This window comes from Hemibagrus wyckioides, linkage group LG23 (genome assembly GCF_019097595.1).
Source record: "Hemibagrus wyckioides isolate EC202008001 linkage group LG23, SWU_Hwy_1.0, whole genome shotgun sequence".
Lineage (NCBI taxonomy): Eukaryota > Metazoa > Chordata > Actinopteri > Siluriformes > Bagridae > Hemibagrus > Hemibagrus wyckioides.
This window is the reverse complement of record NC_080732.1, coordinates 4,449,162-4,464,853: the sequence shown is the minus strand read 5'-3', so window position 1 is coordinate 4,464,853 and position 15,692 is coordinate 4,449,162. Positions and strand designations below refer to the sequence as shown.

The 15,692-nt window shown below is 38.1% G+C and overlaps 1 protein-coding gene across 2 annotated transcripts in view; it reads right to left on the bottom strand.

Annotated features, from left to right (window-relative positions):
* The window catches only part of cpa6 (carboxypeptidase A6), a 32,716-nt gene that overhangs the window by 156 nt on the left and 16,868 nt on the right, over positions 1 to 15,692 (bottom strand). Inside the window, exons 7-11 of one of the 2 annotated variants that reach the window (XM_058375793.1) lie at positions 13,549 to 13,659; positions 12,053 to 12,143; positions 5,301 to 5,503; positions 4,418 to 4,502; positions 1 to 4,099 (exon numbers count right to left, since the gene is read on the bottom strand). The exon at positions 1 to 4,099 is cut by the window's left edge and continues 156 nt beyond it. In XM_058375793.1, coding sequence (XP_058231776.1) covers positions 3,909 to 4,099; positions 4,418 to 4,502; positions 5,301 to 5,503; positions 12,053 to 12,143; positions 13,549 to 13,659 — 681 coding nt within the window. In that variant the 3' untranslated portion in view covers positions 1 to 3,908. The remainder of the gene's footprint in view (positions 4,100 to 4,417; positions 4,503 to 5,300; positions 5,504 to 12,052; positions 12,144 to 13,548; positions 13,660 to 15,692) is intronic. The other variant, XM_058375794.1, reaches the window with a different exon arrangement.

Genomic DNA, 15,692 nt, shown 5'->3' with positions numbered 1-15,692 from the left:
GCACATCTTCATAGGTCCTGCTTACTTTTATACAGTTTAATTCCAATACAGTTTGGCTGGAAGTAGGTAGCCTACATTATACAGAGTAATATTATTATAAACAATAAATCCTGCACAATTTCATTGCGGCACAATACACACACTGTCTTCCCACAACCTCATAAAGCATTATAAATTATTAAACGTAATAAATGTGAATGAAACATACTTATAGATGTACCTTACTTGCACCATTAAAAGAATGAGAAACACGATGCGTTCAAATCATGTCGGAAAGATGGTAATTACGAGTTGAACGGACATGAATGCTATCATAAGTCGGAATTACGAGTGGGAAACTCGTTGTTTTTCCATGTGGGTGAAAACATGGTGAAATGGTGAAACATAAACACACTCCTAAACCTTGAAGTTAGCTTTTCTATTCTAGCTGCAAAGGGCGGGACAACTCCATATTAAATTCATGTGCATGTGTCCCAAATCCTTTGGCAATATAGTGTAGCTACACGTGTGGAAATACACCATCATGGTGCAAAGCCTCTAAAGTAATCAACCAATGGAAAATATTTTACAGGGTCCATGTTGTGGCCTAAATCCATTAATAATCTAATAATGGACAAATTAATAAATGCTCCACTTTCTTCCATTCATGAAATCAGCCGAAGCTCAGAATCATCATCTGAGCCATTTTAGACTCTAGAATTATTCCTAACAGATGAAAAAAGATGACTCAAACGCAGGATAGCAGCGGAGAGTAAACAACATGAGTCAGGAATGTGGCACGATTCTGTCAAGGTTAAAATGTTCGTAGAGAAGCTAATAATGCTTTTTCCACATTATCATACTGATGCTGGAGGTTTTTTAGCCAAGAGGTGGAAGATGAACGGACAAACAAGGAACAACAGAATTATTTCGAAGGCATCATTATAAGGATGCAGGATGTGAACATGTGCTCTCAAATGCTCGATTCTGATTGGCTCGGAAAAGGCATCGGTTCATTTTCAAATATAACAGCAGCTCAGGCAATACGTTATCGTTTCTATGGCAACAACTCACTGTATGGAGGGCACTGGTGTGGGTATAAGATAAGATAAGATAAGATGGAACTTCATTAATCCTGGAGGAAATTCTTTATATGGAGATGTTCTATGAGGAGCTGTTTAATATCTTTGTAATGACTATAGTAACAGTCACAGACGTAACTATATTTTCCAAGAATTTTTGTGTTTTTGGAAACCTGACATCCTTCAGGAAAGAAAGAAAGAGTGTCTGGTGAGAGCTGTTAACAGTAAATGTAACTGTAAATGGATAAAAAGTATTATAAAAGGATAAAAGTAGTGATTTGTTGATTATTTTCCTATAACACACCTTCCAAGAGTTTTTATTCATGGATATAATACAACCTATACAACACATCCAAGGTGTAAACTTCAACAGATAAAAGATTTTTTTTCTGTAGTCACTAGCACAAGATGAGCCTGCTATCCTCTCCCTAACTCTGCTAAGCAGATCCATCGACTGCTGTAAAACTCTCTGCCGCATCCCAAACACCCGGCAGTCCTTTTTTTTTTTTTTCCTTCTTGTAAATGAATTATTAAAAGCAGATTGGGGTTTCAAAGGCGACAGGACGAGGCTTTCATTTCTGAGCGCCTCCAATGGGCTTGAATAAATCTGAAAGATGAGCCTTCATTACGGAAAGATTGCGGTACACGATCAGCAAGGGTTCATCGGCTGATTTATCAAACGCAGACGCGACGTTCCGATTTATTATACGATCCGGCAAGAGCCTGATTAGATAAGTCATTAAACTGTAACTTCTGTAAAAGTGCAATACTGCAGCAAAAAACCTGGAGCAGATTAGGCTAAATGATCGAAAATGGAAAAAGTTCCACATCCATGCAAATCATACCTGAAAACACACACACAAGATTATGAGCAGCTGCCTAATATAGTATCGGTCCCCCTTTTGCTCCAAAAAATGTACTGTGTATTCGGAGACCAGAACCAGCATTAACTTCTTCAGCAATTTGAGCAACAGTAACTCGTCTGTTGGATCGGATCACACGGTCCAGCCTTCTCTCCCCACGTACATCGATGATCCTTGGCCGCCCATGACCCTGTCACCGGTTCACCATTGTTCCTTCCTTGGACCACTTTTGATAGATACTGACCACTGCAGACCGGGAACACCCCACAAGAGCTGCAGTTTTGGAGATGCTCTGATCCAGTGGTCTAGCCATCACAATTTGGCCCTTCATCAAACTCGCTCAAATCCTTACGCTTGTCCATTTTTCCTGCTTCTAACACATCAACTTTGAGAACAAAATGTTCACTTGCTGCCTAATATATCCCACCCACTAACAGGTGCCATGATGAGGAGATCATCAGTCTTATTCACTTCACCGGTCAGTGGTAGCTGTAAGTCATGTTACGCAATCACATTAAGTACTAAAAGTGGTCACTCTAAGCATCCAGACACTTATTTCGGCGAACTGCTATAGGAAAAACATCACAAATTCACGTGAATGTTGATGGTGTTGGTGTTTCTGTTCCAAACACAAGTCCAAATTTGCAATGCCACTTCAAAACGATCTTGCATCGCTCTAAAATCAAGCGTGCCTCCGCCATTTTCTTTGGCTCTTTCTGATCAGCGATGGTGTGACTACTGACAATCTTTAGAGGAAGCATAAAAAACGGCATAGATAACAACCGCTTAAGTGTGTATACATTTTTTGGGCACCTCTGTATGTATCCTTTAAAAATATCATTTCAATTTTTTTTAAGAAAATCTAGCAAAAAGTTCTAGTTTATCATATAATACACATTTATTATGATATCATATTACAGTTATACAATAAAAAAAAAATCAATTCAGCTTATTTCACATTAAACCCAGATATAAACTAGATTTACTTCTGTTACATAGAAAATTATTATTATTTTTTTAAAAAAATATAGAAAGCAAGTACACAATATTTACACTCTTTGGTCTGTGTTCTTACATACTGCATTGACGTGAGGTTCTTGTTTTTCAGCAAGTGCTCAAAGTGGTCTATGATTATTTTTTGCTGTACTGGGTTACACAAACAGAGGCACTTCTCGAAAAAGTGCAAAGGCGACGTTATAATTATCTGACAAATGATGATGAGGTAAAAGCAGTAAAATCACTGCAGGATTGGAATTATTATGTATACAGGTTGTTTATTTTTTGGTCTAAAAGTTATAAAAGTTCTCCAGCTAAATCTGTTGGCAATATTCCAGCATCAGCTTTCGTGGATGTATATACACTATATTGCCAAATGTATTGGGACACCCCTCCAAATCATTGAATTCAGGTGTTGTTTTTCAGGGGTTGGACTCGGCCCCTTAGTTCCAGCGAAAGGAACTCAATGCTTCAGCTTCATACCAAGACATTTTGGACAATTTCATGCTCCTAACTTTGTGGGAACAGTTTGGGGATGACCCCTTCCTGTTCCAACATGACTGCACACCAGTGACCAAAGCAAGGTCCATAAAGACATGGATGAGCGAGTTTGGTGTGGAGTCCTGACCTCAACCTAATAGAACACCTTTGGGATGAATTAGAGCGGAGACTGTGAGCCAGGCCTTCTCGTCCAACATCGGTGCCTGACCTCACAAATGCGAATGGTCAAAAATTCAATAAACACACTCCTAAACCTTCCCAGAAGAGTTGAAGCTGTTATGGCTGCAAAGGGTGGGCCAACTCCATATTACATTCATGTGCATGGAAAGTCCCAAAACTTTTGGCAATATAGCGTATAATGAATATTTTTGGAATATGAGAATTGGCATGGTGGAAATAGCCAGGAGGTTCAGGTTAGTGCCCAGAGCTGGAGCACATGTGACACAGAAAAGGATAGAGAGAGAGAGAAAGAGAGAGTGCTATTTCTTCATCGGGTGCATTTCTTCAGCAGGCCCGAAGCGATGGCTCTTACTGCCCTCATGGTCTCTGTGCACGTGGGAGCAATCAGTGCTTCTGGCAAGAGGAAACCGTAATGACCTGTATCACGCAGCTCGAAGGCGAAAGCATAGGAGATGCCGTTCTTGTAGGCCCAGTCAATAGAACTCCCAGAGCTTACGTCTACGAAAAGAACCCCCCCCCCAAAAAAAAAAAACATTTTTTACGCAGGAAGTAAAATCGCAAAAAATGCTGAATTACTGTACAGATAGTACAAAATGGTTAGATCTATAAGAACACAAATTTGTCTTTAATCTGTTTATTAAAGCAAGTTTATTATACAGGAAATAATGTATGTGTATGCGGATATGTTTAAGAATCATTTATCATCTAATTAGCTGCTTAAATGGTTTTAAGCAAAATAAAGGTCCTTGTGTTTGAAATGATGATAATCTGATGATTCAGTCATGTGACATGAGAAAAAGTTCGAGTAATACTCACACAGTGTGGTGGAGGCAGGGCCGTATCTGTATCTGACTCCATACGCGGAGTACAGGGCGCTCACGGCGCTCTGAGCCGCGGTTTCCTATGCACAATTACGCCAGTTAGAAAGCTTCGTAGACGGATCATTTTAAAGGTGCTGTTTGTGACATTTAACATTGTTTCTAGCTGTAACATTATCATTTCAACTTGGATTCTCATTAATGTCATACAACGGAATTAGATAGTTTGTCATATTTAACACGATATTTTTACAACAATTCATAAGGCATATATAGATTTAACCAGCCTCAGTTGGGTGAAGAAGGCTTGTCAATGTTTGTTTTATTATAGGTAAAATTTACAAACTGACACTTGTATAAGTGTCATATTTATGTCATACTTATGGCATATTTAAAAAATAAAACAAAAAAAAAATATTATATAGTAGGTCTAAATGTAGTACTATGTAAATTTGTACTTGAAAAAAATATTTTTTTTCAAAAGTTTATTAAATTTAAGGAAAATCTTTTCAGGGAAAAATAAAATAAAAATAAATAACACAAAACAAAATTAAATTAAATTAAATTTTATTTTAAATTTTAATTATTAAATTAAATTAATTTAAAAAAAATAACAATTACAAAATATTTTCCTTTTTGCTGGTCCTTGTGTCCAATAAAAAATTGTGTTGCTTGTTATTATATAAAACCTTATTAAAAAGCCAATGCAGGCAAAATACCTTACATTTTCATATTGATTTAGATGCTTTCTTGTGAATCCATTTTATCTTTAATAACTTTCCTTTCGGAGAAAAAAGAAACCCATTTGTCTTCATCATGAATAAATGACAACCCCTTTAAAAAAAAAAAAAAAGCAGACCTGCAGATATTTTTTGACTTACCACACAGTCAAAATTGGGGATGGTGCCATATTTGTAGGAGTAAGGATAGAGGAGCATCTGAGCGTAGGCGTGGATGGATATGTAAGCCTTGGTGTGTTTCTTGTGCTTGCGCAGGAAGCGGGCGACGGCCTTCACCTCGGGCTCGGACTCGGGGAACGGGCCGCAGTAGGTGTCGTCACAGGGATGCGTGGAGGCGCCTTCTTCTGTGGGAGGCCAGAGAAAACGTGTTATCGGGACGGCTTTTGATCGTTTTTCTGTCACTGCGTTGGAATTCAAGGACGATGTTCACGTAGTTTTTTGCTGACTCACCTCATGCCTTTGTGCTAGCTCTATTTCAAACTCAGTTATGACCACCACTGCATTTGCAGTAGCCTTCATTGAGGCAGAAAATGTGTGTGTGTATGTGTGCGTGTCCTTCCATTAGAGGTAGAAACGAAAAATTATATTCCCACTCAACTTTTCTTTCTGAATAATGCTTTCAGATGAATAATTCAATAATCGGAGACTTTAAGCAGTTAGCTGACTATCTCCGGGCTAACCCTTTCTTTAATGCTTGCAAATTATATTCATATTCAACAAATTAGCATGGTAAAAAGAACAAAATCGTGGCATATAATCAGCATAAACTACTAGCTAGCCTGAGTTTGTGTAGCTACATTGGTTGTGTATCTTAGCTGTAAATCGATAATCATCAATACGGGTCTTAGAAACCTCCACCTTGCGTAACAATTACGTGTAAAAACATTATTAGCTTCCCTTAACCAACTTGTGTGTGCATATGACCAATTTGATAAAATATACCTGCATGCAGCTAACCAGCTAGCTAACATAATGCATATTTGTGACAAACAAAACCTTGTGTTGACCCAAACACATTTCCAAGAATAGGACTATATCAAATATGGAAATCTGGTGTGTTTACATTTGTTAACTCCAAGCTATTTTCCTAGCAGCTAGCTAGCTGACGTAACGAATATTTGTCAAATCAAAAACAATTTGGGGTGTCAAATACTTTTCAAAGAAAGTCAAGACTTAAATATCTAAATCTGACGTGTCTACATGAAACAAATCCATGCTAATTGTCTAGCAGCTAACTAGCTAGGTCAACATTTAAGAAAACACATGACGTGAATTTTGTATGGGAACGTCCTCCTAAAAATCCCATACAGGTTATTTGAATTAATTTCAAGTTAATGTCAATCAAACCAACTCGTATTATGCTCGTGTTTTAGGACGTACACCTGAAGCTAAACCCGCTAACAATTTACCATGTCTGCTTCTCTAAGATAATTAATTTCCTCACACTGTCGTTTTAACCGAAGCCCTGACCTCGGTGGATAAATTTAGAGTGGGTCTGAACGTAGGCAGAGCTCATAATGAGCATATACAGTCAGCTTAAGCGATAATTAACACGCTGTGTAAAGCAAGGCCATGGCTTTTTATTTTTTTTTGCAGCGTGTGCTTCCTGTGAGTCTTATAAAGCAGAGCGTCACGTTACTAATCTTAGAATCAATGTATAAAATATGGTCACTAATAGTTTAGATGAAATAAAAAGGCTGGAGAAAGTTTGGAAGCTTAGCTAAAACGGTGACCCTTATCATCACATATAACACACACAAGCTAACGCTAATTAGCGTTAATCAGCACCGGGAGACTCATCTCCAAGCAGCAAGGAGAGAAAACGCATACACAACACTTTCAGCTCTTCTGAGAAGTCTTCTGAGCAGGACGGGTTGAGTGTGTCTTTGTTATTAGCGACATAAAAACGTTACCTTCGCGGTTTTTAAAAGTAGTTTTACGACGCCACTTGAAGGTTTTTCACAAGAATCATGTCAGGTTAGCTTATTTTTTCCAGCTAGATAAAAATAACAGTGAAGAACATTTATACACATATTTTTTAATATGATGTAGTGACATATTAGCTTATATCATCTAGCTAGATAGTGATCCCAGGGAAGATTTATAAATGTTATTTAAACACCTTTTAGAAATCTGACCAGGTTAGCTTAAATGTTAGCCACAGAGGCAGCATTACTGGTGCAGGTTTTTTAACAACTATTAAGTTAGAAATCCTCAGAAGTTAAAAGAAATCAAGTTAAAATTCTCTCAGATACATCCTGTCAGGTTTGTTTACGTTACCAATATTTCTAACATCATGATTGCGACTTAAAATCCTCTCAGAAATCCAGTCAATGTAGGTTATGTTAGCCATACAGCTAACATTCGAGGTTATGACTTAAAAAGAACTAGTACTTTGATTAATAACTTAAAACCCTCTCAGAAATCCTGTCCGGTTAGCTTATGCTAACCATGTTACTCATAGAACTAGCATAATGATTTGGACTTCTCTCAGAAATCCTGTCAGGTTAGCCCATGCTTGAAACTACTGTAATATCTAGCCAACAAGTGTTAGCAGTGAATATTGTTAAACATTCATGAATGCTTTTTTAAAAATCTTTTCAGGTCAGTGTATGTTAGTGATATAACTAGTATCAAGATTCTAACTTTAACATTTTGATTAGGGTTTAAAAGAACTAGCATTTAGCATGTTAGTCATAGAACTAGCATCATGATTATGACTTAAAATCATCTCAAAAGTCCTGTCAGGATAGCTTACTTTAGCCATGCTAACCATGTTAGTCATAGAACTAGTATGGATGATTCTGACTTAGAAATCCTGTCAGGTTAGCTTATGTTAGCCATATTTCTAGCATTTTGATAATGACATAAAAATCTCACAGAAATCCAGTTAGGTTAGATTCTGTTAGCCATGCTTGCATTCGAGGTTATGACTTATAAATCCTGTCAGGTTAGCTTAAGTTACCAATATTTCTAGTTAAGTTACCAGTATTTCTAGCATATTAATAATGACTTAAAACCCTCTCAGAAATCCAGTCAGGTTAGCATATGCTAACCATGTTAGGCATAGAACTAATGTCATGATTATGACTTAAAATCCTCTAGAAATCCAGTCAGGCTAGATTATGTTAGCCATAGAGCTAGAATTGTGATTATGACCTGAAAGTACAAGCATTTTGATAATGACCTCTCTCAGAAATCCTGTCAGGTTAGATAATGTTAGCCATAGAACTAGAATTGTGATTATGACTAACAAGAACTAGCACTTTGATTAATAACTTAAAACCCTCTCAGAAATCCTGTCAGGTTAGCTTATGCAAACCATGTTACTCACAGAACTAACATCATGATATTGACTTCTCTCAGAAATCCTGTCAGGTTAGATTATATTAGCCAAAAAGCTAGGATTGTGATTATGACTAAAAAGAACTAGCATTTTAATAATGACTTTCTCAGAAATCCTGCCAGGTTAGCTTATGCTAACCACGTTACTCACAGAACTCGCATCATGATATTGACTTCTCTCAGACATCCTATCAGATTAGCTTATGTTCGCCATAGAACTAGAATTATGATTATAATTTACAAGAACTAGCACTTTGATTAATAAAATAAAACCCTCTCAGAAATCCAGTCAGGTTATATTATGTTAGCCATAGAGCTAACATTCGAGGTTATGACTTAAAAGAACTAGGACTTTGATTAATAACTTAAAACCCTCTCAGAAATCCTGTCAGCTTAGCTTATGCTAACCATGTTAGTCATAGAACTAGGATCATGATTTGGACTTCTCTCAGAAATCCTGTCAGGTTAGATTACACTATATTGCCAAAAGTATTCGCTCACCTGCCTTGACTCGCATATGAACTTAAGTGACATCCCATTCCTAATCCTTAGGGTTCAATATGACGTCGGTCCACCCTTTGCAGCTATAACAGCTTCAACTCTTCTGGGAAGGCTGTCCACAAGGTTTAGGAGTGTGTTTATGGGAATTTTTGACCATTCTTCCAGAAGCGCATTTGTGAGGTCACACACTGATGTTGGATGAGAAGGCCTGGCTCTCAGTCTCCGCTCTAATTCATCCCAAAGGTGTTCTATCGGGTTGAGGTCAGGACTCTGTGCAGGCCAGTCAAGTTCATCCACACCAGACTCTGTCATCCATGTGTTTATGGACCTTGCTTTGTGCACTGGTGCACAGTCATGTTGGAAGAGGAAGGGGCCAGCTCCAAACTGTTCCCACAAAGTTGGGAGCATGGAATTGTCCAAAATGTCTTGGTATGCTGAAGCATTCAGAGTTCCTTTCACTGGAACTAAGGGGCCAAGCCCAGCTCCTGAAAAACAACCCCACACCATAATCCCCCCTCCACCAAACTTTACACTTGGCACAATGCAGTCAGACAAGTACCGTTCTCCTGGCGACCGCCAAACCCAGACTCGTCCATCAGATTGCCAGATGGAGAAGCGCGATTCGTCACTCCAGAGAACGCGTCTCCACTGCTCTAGAGTCCAGTGGCGGCGTGCTTTACACCACTACATCTGACGCTTTGCATTGCACTTGGTGATGTATGGCTTGGATGCAGCTGCTCGGCCATGGAAACCCATTCCATGAAGCTCTCTGCGCACTGTTCTTGAGCTAATCTGAAGGCCACATGAAGTTTGGAGGTCTGTAGCGATTGACTCTGCAGAAAGTTGGCGACCTCTTCGCACTATGCGCCTCAGCATCCGCTGACCCCACTCTGTCAGTTTACGTGGCCTACCACTTCGTGGCTGAGTTGCTGTCGTTCCCAAACACTTCCACGTTCTTATAATACAGCTGACAGTTGACTGTGGAATATTTAGGAGCGAGGAAATTTCACGACTGGATTTGTTGCACAGGTGGCATCCTATCACAGTTCCACGCTGGAATTCACTGAGCTCCTGAGAGCGACCCATTCTTTCACAAATGTTTATAAAAACAGTCTGCATGCCTAGGTGCTTGATTTTATACACCTGTGGCCATGGAAGTGATTGGAACACCTGATTCTGATTATTTGGCTGGGTGAGCGAATACTTTTGGCAATATAGTGTATATTAGCCATAGAGCTAGAATTGTGATTATAATTTACAAGAACTAGCACTTTGATTAATAAAATAAAACCCTCTCAGAAGTCCTGTTAGATTATCTTAGGCTAAACATGTTAACCATGTTAATCATAGAATTAGCATCATGATAAGGACATAAAATCCTTTCAGAAGTCCTGTCAGGTTACACAAAACAACATTCTACACATGCTGGATCTCCATCATTGAGCATTCGAAGGCTTCAGCATGGAAGAGTTAGTGTTAAATCTATAAATAAACTCAGATGTTGAGTTAATTTTTAAATTGCTAAGGAGCTATGATAAATTCATGCTCTCTGGTGTTTACGCTAATTCTCACTCGCCCAAATGAGGATGAGGTTCTCTTTTGAGTCTTGGGGTTTCTTCATCTTACCATCTAAGGGAGTTTTTCCTCGCCACAGTCGCCTCAGGCTTGCTCATTAGGCATAAATACAAATAAATTGAAATATAGATCCAATATTAATCTTGAACTTTTTGTACAATATTTTTTATGTTCTGTTTAGCTGCTTTGAGACAGTGTCCATTGTTAAAAGCACTATAGAAATAAAACTGAATTGAGTCTTATGCTAGCATCGTTATAATGACGTTAATCTAGAATTTAATCTACTTTTATCTAGAATTTGTGATTATGACTTAAAACCCTCTCCGAAATCCAGGTTAGCTCATGTTTACTAGCTGGCTAAAACCTTGTATGTCAAACAGATTTCCAAGAATAGGGCAAAAATCAAATATGGAAATCTGGTGTGTTTACATTTGTTAACTCCAAGCTATTTTCCTAGCAGCTAGCTAGCGTAATGAATATTCGTGTCCAAAAAAAATTGGGGTGTCAAATACATTTCAAAGACTATGACTTTACAAGTCAAGACTTAAATATTGAAATCTGACGTGTCTACATCCATGCTAATTGTCTAGCAGCTAACTAGCTAGGTCAACATTTAAGAAAACATGGTGTATCATAATTTATATTCATACATGCAATGAATTTTGTATGAGAATAACAATGTAAATCCAGTACAGGTTATTTAAATTAATTTCAACTTAACGTCATTCAAACTAATATATCTAGACTCGTATTATGCTCGTTAAAGCCGCTAGCATCGTTATAATGACGTAAAAGGGCTAGCTAAAATTTATGATTAAGACTTAAAACCCTCTCAGAAATCCAGGTTAGCCCATGTTTGCTAGCTGGCTAACAGAAATCTGTGCAAATACACACACGTACAAAATCTTTTTTGATGTCACTTAAGGACTTGCTAAATTCGATCTACTTTATATTTACCTATGCCAAATTTCCATACGTTATCTATGGGCTGTGATTTGCACACCTCGCTATTCCATTCTTTTCAGCCATCACTCAATCTTTCCAAAATACTGCTTTTCTCTTGAATTGTACTTTTCAGACACTTTCTTGTTCTTCCTTCTTTTGCAAGCAAACAAAACATGATACAGTTGATTGCACTGATCCAGTTATTTGGCTCAGATTCCAAATCCATATCATGTTCCTGTTCGTTATTCACTCTCTTTGCCCACGCATTAACAGATCCGAGTTGTGTGTGTGTGTGTGTGTGTGTGTGTGTGGCAAAAGCTAGTCCTCTTTGACCCAGAATCATAAGTTATGCGGAATAATATGACCAGATTCATGTGTGCATCTGCTCTACACGTCACTATATTGTTACATTCTGCATTCTCTGACTTTCGCTAACTGCTAATATGCCGCATAAATAAATAATGTTTATTATAAACTTTGTTTTTGTTTTGTTTTTTTAGGTCAGGAAGATGTTTCAGTCAACTTACCGCACCATTTCACTTTAAAGTTTCGGTTGGCATCGACACCCCTGCAGTGATACTTGGCTTTTTTGGATCGTGTTTTCCTCCAAAAGCGATCCTTTAAGAGAGGAAAAAAAGCATGAAAAGCATGAAATATGAACTCTGCAAACACTCAATGTTCCTTAAACAGTAGCAATTGATTATGTTTTTTGGGAGCCATTTCCTTTGCAGAACGTTAGGGAAACGTTCTGCAACCCATCACCAGATATACTATGTTGCCAAAAGTTTTGGGACACCTGTCTTTACATGCACATGAATTTAATATTCCTAGAACAGCTTCAACTCTTCTGGGAAGGCTTTCCACAAGGTTTCGGAGTGTATTTATGGTAATCTTTGACCACTCATCTAGAAGCGCATTTGTGAGGTCAGGCACTGATGTTGGACGAGAAGGCCTGGCTCAGAGTCTCCGCTCTAATTCATCCCAAATGTGTTCTATCGCGTTGAGGTCAGGACTCTGTGAAGTTCCTCTACACCAAACTCGCTCATCCATGTCTTTATGAACCTATGAAGCTTTGTGCACTGGTGTGCAGTCATGTTGGAACAGGACTGAACTGTTCCCACAAAGTTGGGAGCATGAAATTGTCCAAAATGTCTTGGTATGAAGCTGAAGCATTAAGAGTTCCTTTCACTGGAACTAAGGGGCCAAGTCCAACCCCTGAAAAACAACACCTGAATTTAATGATTTGGAGGGGTGTCCCAATACTTTTAACAATATAGTGTACGACAAGATTCCACTGAGGTCTGAATTATTTGCCATAAGTTATGGAAAATAAGGTTTGAATTAATTTTCATTCATTTATGGAAATTTTAGGCAAACATAGCCTTGGGAAGGTTCTTAAGAGGTTCAAATAAATGTAAAGGTTACCAGAAGAGCTTTTTGACTTGTAACATTAGGGGAACGTTCTCCAAACTACCATGAGAGACCACAACGTTTCCTGTAATGTAAAGGTTACCAGAACGTTAGAGAAACGTTTCCTTTGTTACCGCAAGGTTCTTGAAAGTTTTGCCTTTTTTTAATGGACTGTTAGTGGAACATTGCCTTGAAAGGATCCCTAGAGGCTCAGATAATATAAAGGTTACCAGAGGAATGTTCTCCAAACCCAGAACAAGGTTCATGAGAAATTACAAGAGCATTCCAGGTTAGTGCGAAAAGTTCCAGGAGGTTGAAATAGTTTGAAGGTTACCAGACCATTAGCAGAATGTTTTCTAAACCATCACGTGTTCCTGAGAGGTTTGAATTATTTCATTATTGAATTTATTGAGTCATTGTGTGTGTGTTTTCTGATTGTTCAGTGACCTTGGTTATGAGAAAAGTGCTACATAATTTAAAGTTATTGGAGCTAAAAATGAACATTCTGTTCTCAGGAAGTTTTATGAACCATTCGTTCTGAGCAACGTTTGTAATTTCTCTGGTTGCCTAATCAAAGCGACTCTGTTAAAATGAAGCAGGAGAGCAAAAGTACACTTTTCCAGCTGTAGTGATATCCATCCACGTTGAAGACGGGCATGATGTAGAAGTTCAGCTGCTTTAGCAGTCGCCTCATGCCGGAGTCGTGCTGATAGGAGTTCAAAGCCTGTACACAGAGATGGCGGGAGGTGACACACACACACACACATAAATAAACAAAAAGAAGTCTAATCTCCTTCAGAGACAGGGACACACTGCTATAATAACTGCGCAAGGCCAAACACTGGCGACTGCTGGGGTTGAAAAGTAAATACTCTCACGCAAGACTGTCATCTTTATAAGTGAATCTGAGTTATCGCTGTATCGACTTCTCTGTATCTTTATTACAATTTTCAGAACAAACTCTACTTGGCAGATTAAGATTTTAATCTTTAAAAAGCAAAGATTTTTTCATCAGGCACACTTCTGACCTTGGCAGCAAGAACAGTGTATTATTTTTATACAGAGGACAAAGTCATGTTGGTCTGCTTATCAGCTAGCTTGTTAATATACAAGTACCAGCAAGAAAGAAAGAGGAAAAGACAAAAACAAATGTGTTGCCTTAAAACAAATCTATTTTAATGATCCTAGACCTTGTTAATTAGCTGGCAGGATAAAGGAATAAGAGATATGGTATATCTATTAGTACTGAGAGAGAGAGAGAGAGAGAGAGAGAGAGAGAGAGAGTGAGAGAGAGAGACATACAGACAGAGAGACAGATAGACAGAAAGAGACAGAGAGAAAGAGAGACAGAGAGAGACAGATAAAGATAGACATAGATAGATGGATGGATGGATGGATGGATGGATAGATAGATAGAGGACAAAGTCATATTGGTCTGCTTATCAGCTAGCTTATTAATATACAGGTTCATAATAAAGTACCAGCAAGAACGAAAAAGCAAAAAACAAAAACAAATATGTGTTGCCTTAAAACAAATCTATTTTAATGATCCTAGACCTTGTTAATTAGCTGGCAGGATAAAGGAATGAGAGGTATTGTATATCTATTAGTACTGTGAGAGAGAGAGAGAGAGAGAGAGAGAGAGAGAGACAGACAGAGAAAGACAGAGAGCGAAACAGAGTCAGACAGACAGAGAGTGACAGACAGACAGAGAGAAAGAGAGAGAGAGAGATAGACATGGATCTAGATAGATAGATAGATAGATAGATAGATAGATAGATAGATAGATAGACACACACTCAAACACACACACAATATAAAGTGATGAAAGCTACAGCGCTTGCGGAAGTGAGATGCCGAGGCAGAGTGTTGATGCTCTGCCACACTGTGGCATAACAAAGGTACTGAACCCGGTAGAAGAATTTGTTCTGTTTTCAGAACATAATTTAATAATTACACGCAAACTAAAAATGTAGCTGCTTAAGAAACTCTGGAAAACAGATGCAGATATCCATTTTGAAACAATAACTTTGCTTCTTTTACTTCTGCACTGATCTGTCTGACTCACGGAGCATCTGGTTATATTTGAAAGGAAATCAGTAGGATTATTTCAGTTAAAGTTCTCGAACTCTCACGAACAACTAGTCTGATTTGAGGACATCCAACAGTAATAAATGTAACTATAAATAGATAGAAAATGACGTCATTCTTTCATAGATTATAAAAAAATGTCATTGATTGTTTTTCTATATTTGCACATCCTGTAATGTCTTAATCCTTGCTTATGGATATCTCTGTACTGTTCCATGCATTTAGTTTTATCGTTCTGTCTCTCATTAAGAACACATTTTTAAATGATAGAAGTAAGGCATTGTGGACGTTTGGGAAATAAAACTTGATTACATATATAATTATACCAAATGACATCAAAAGCAACTGTATTTCATTATCATCACAATAGATGAAAAGGACGCAACTATAAGCATTAAATCAAACATCCTTGCTTTAAAGCCTCAACTAATCTTTGTTCTATTAAATCAAATGACTCTCGTTTTAATAACTCCACACGTTTAAGTCTGGTTTTTTGGACGAAATCTCTCTTTCAGATCAGCGTCACAAGGGCATCGTGATCTGCAACAGCTCCTGTCTATTTCTATCTCTGAAAGCCTGAGAGGAATCCGGCTGGATCGTTTTATCAGCCCAGAGCTTCAGGGCCGTCTGAGCCGACGTGAAGTGAAACTAATGGTGCAGAGTGGA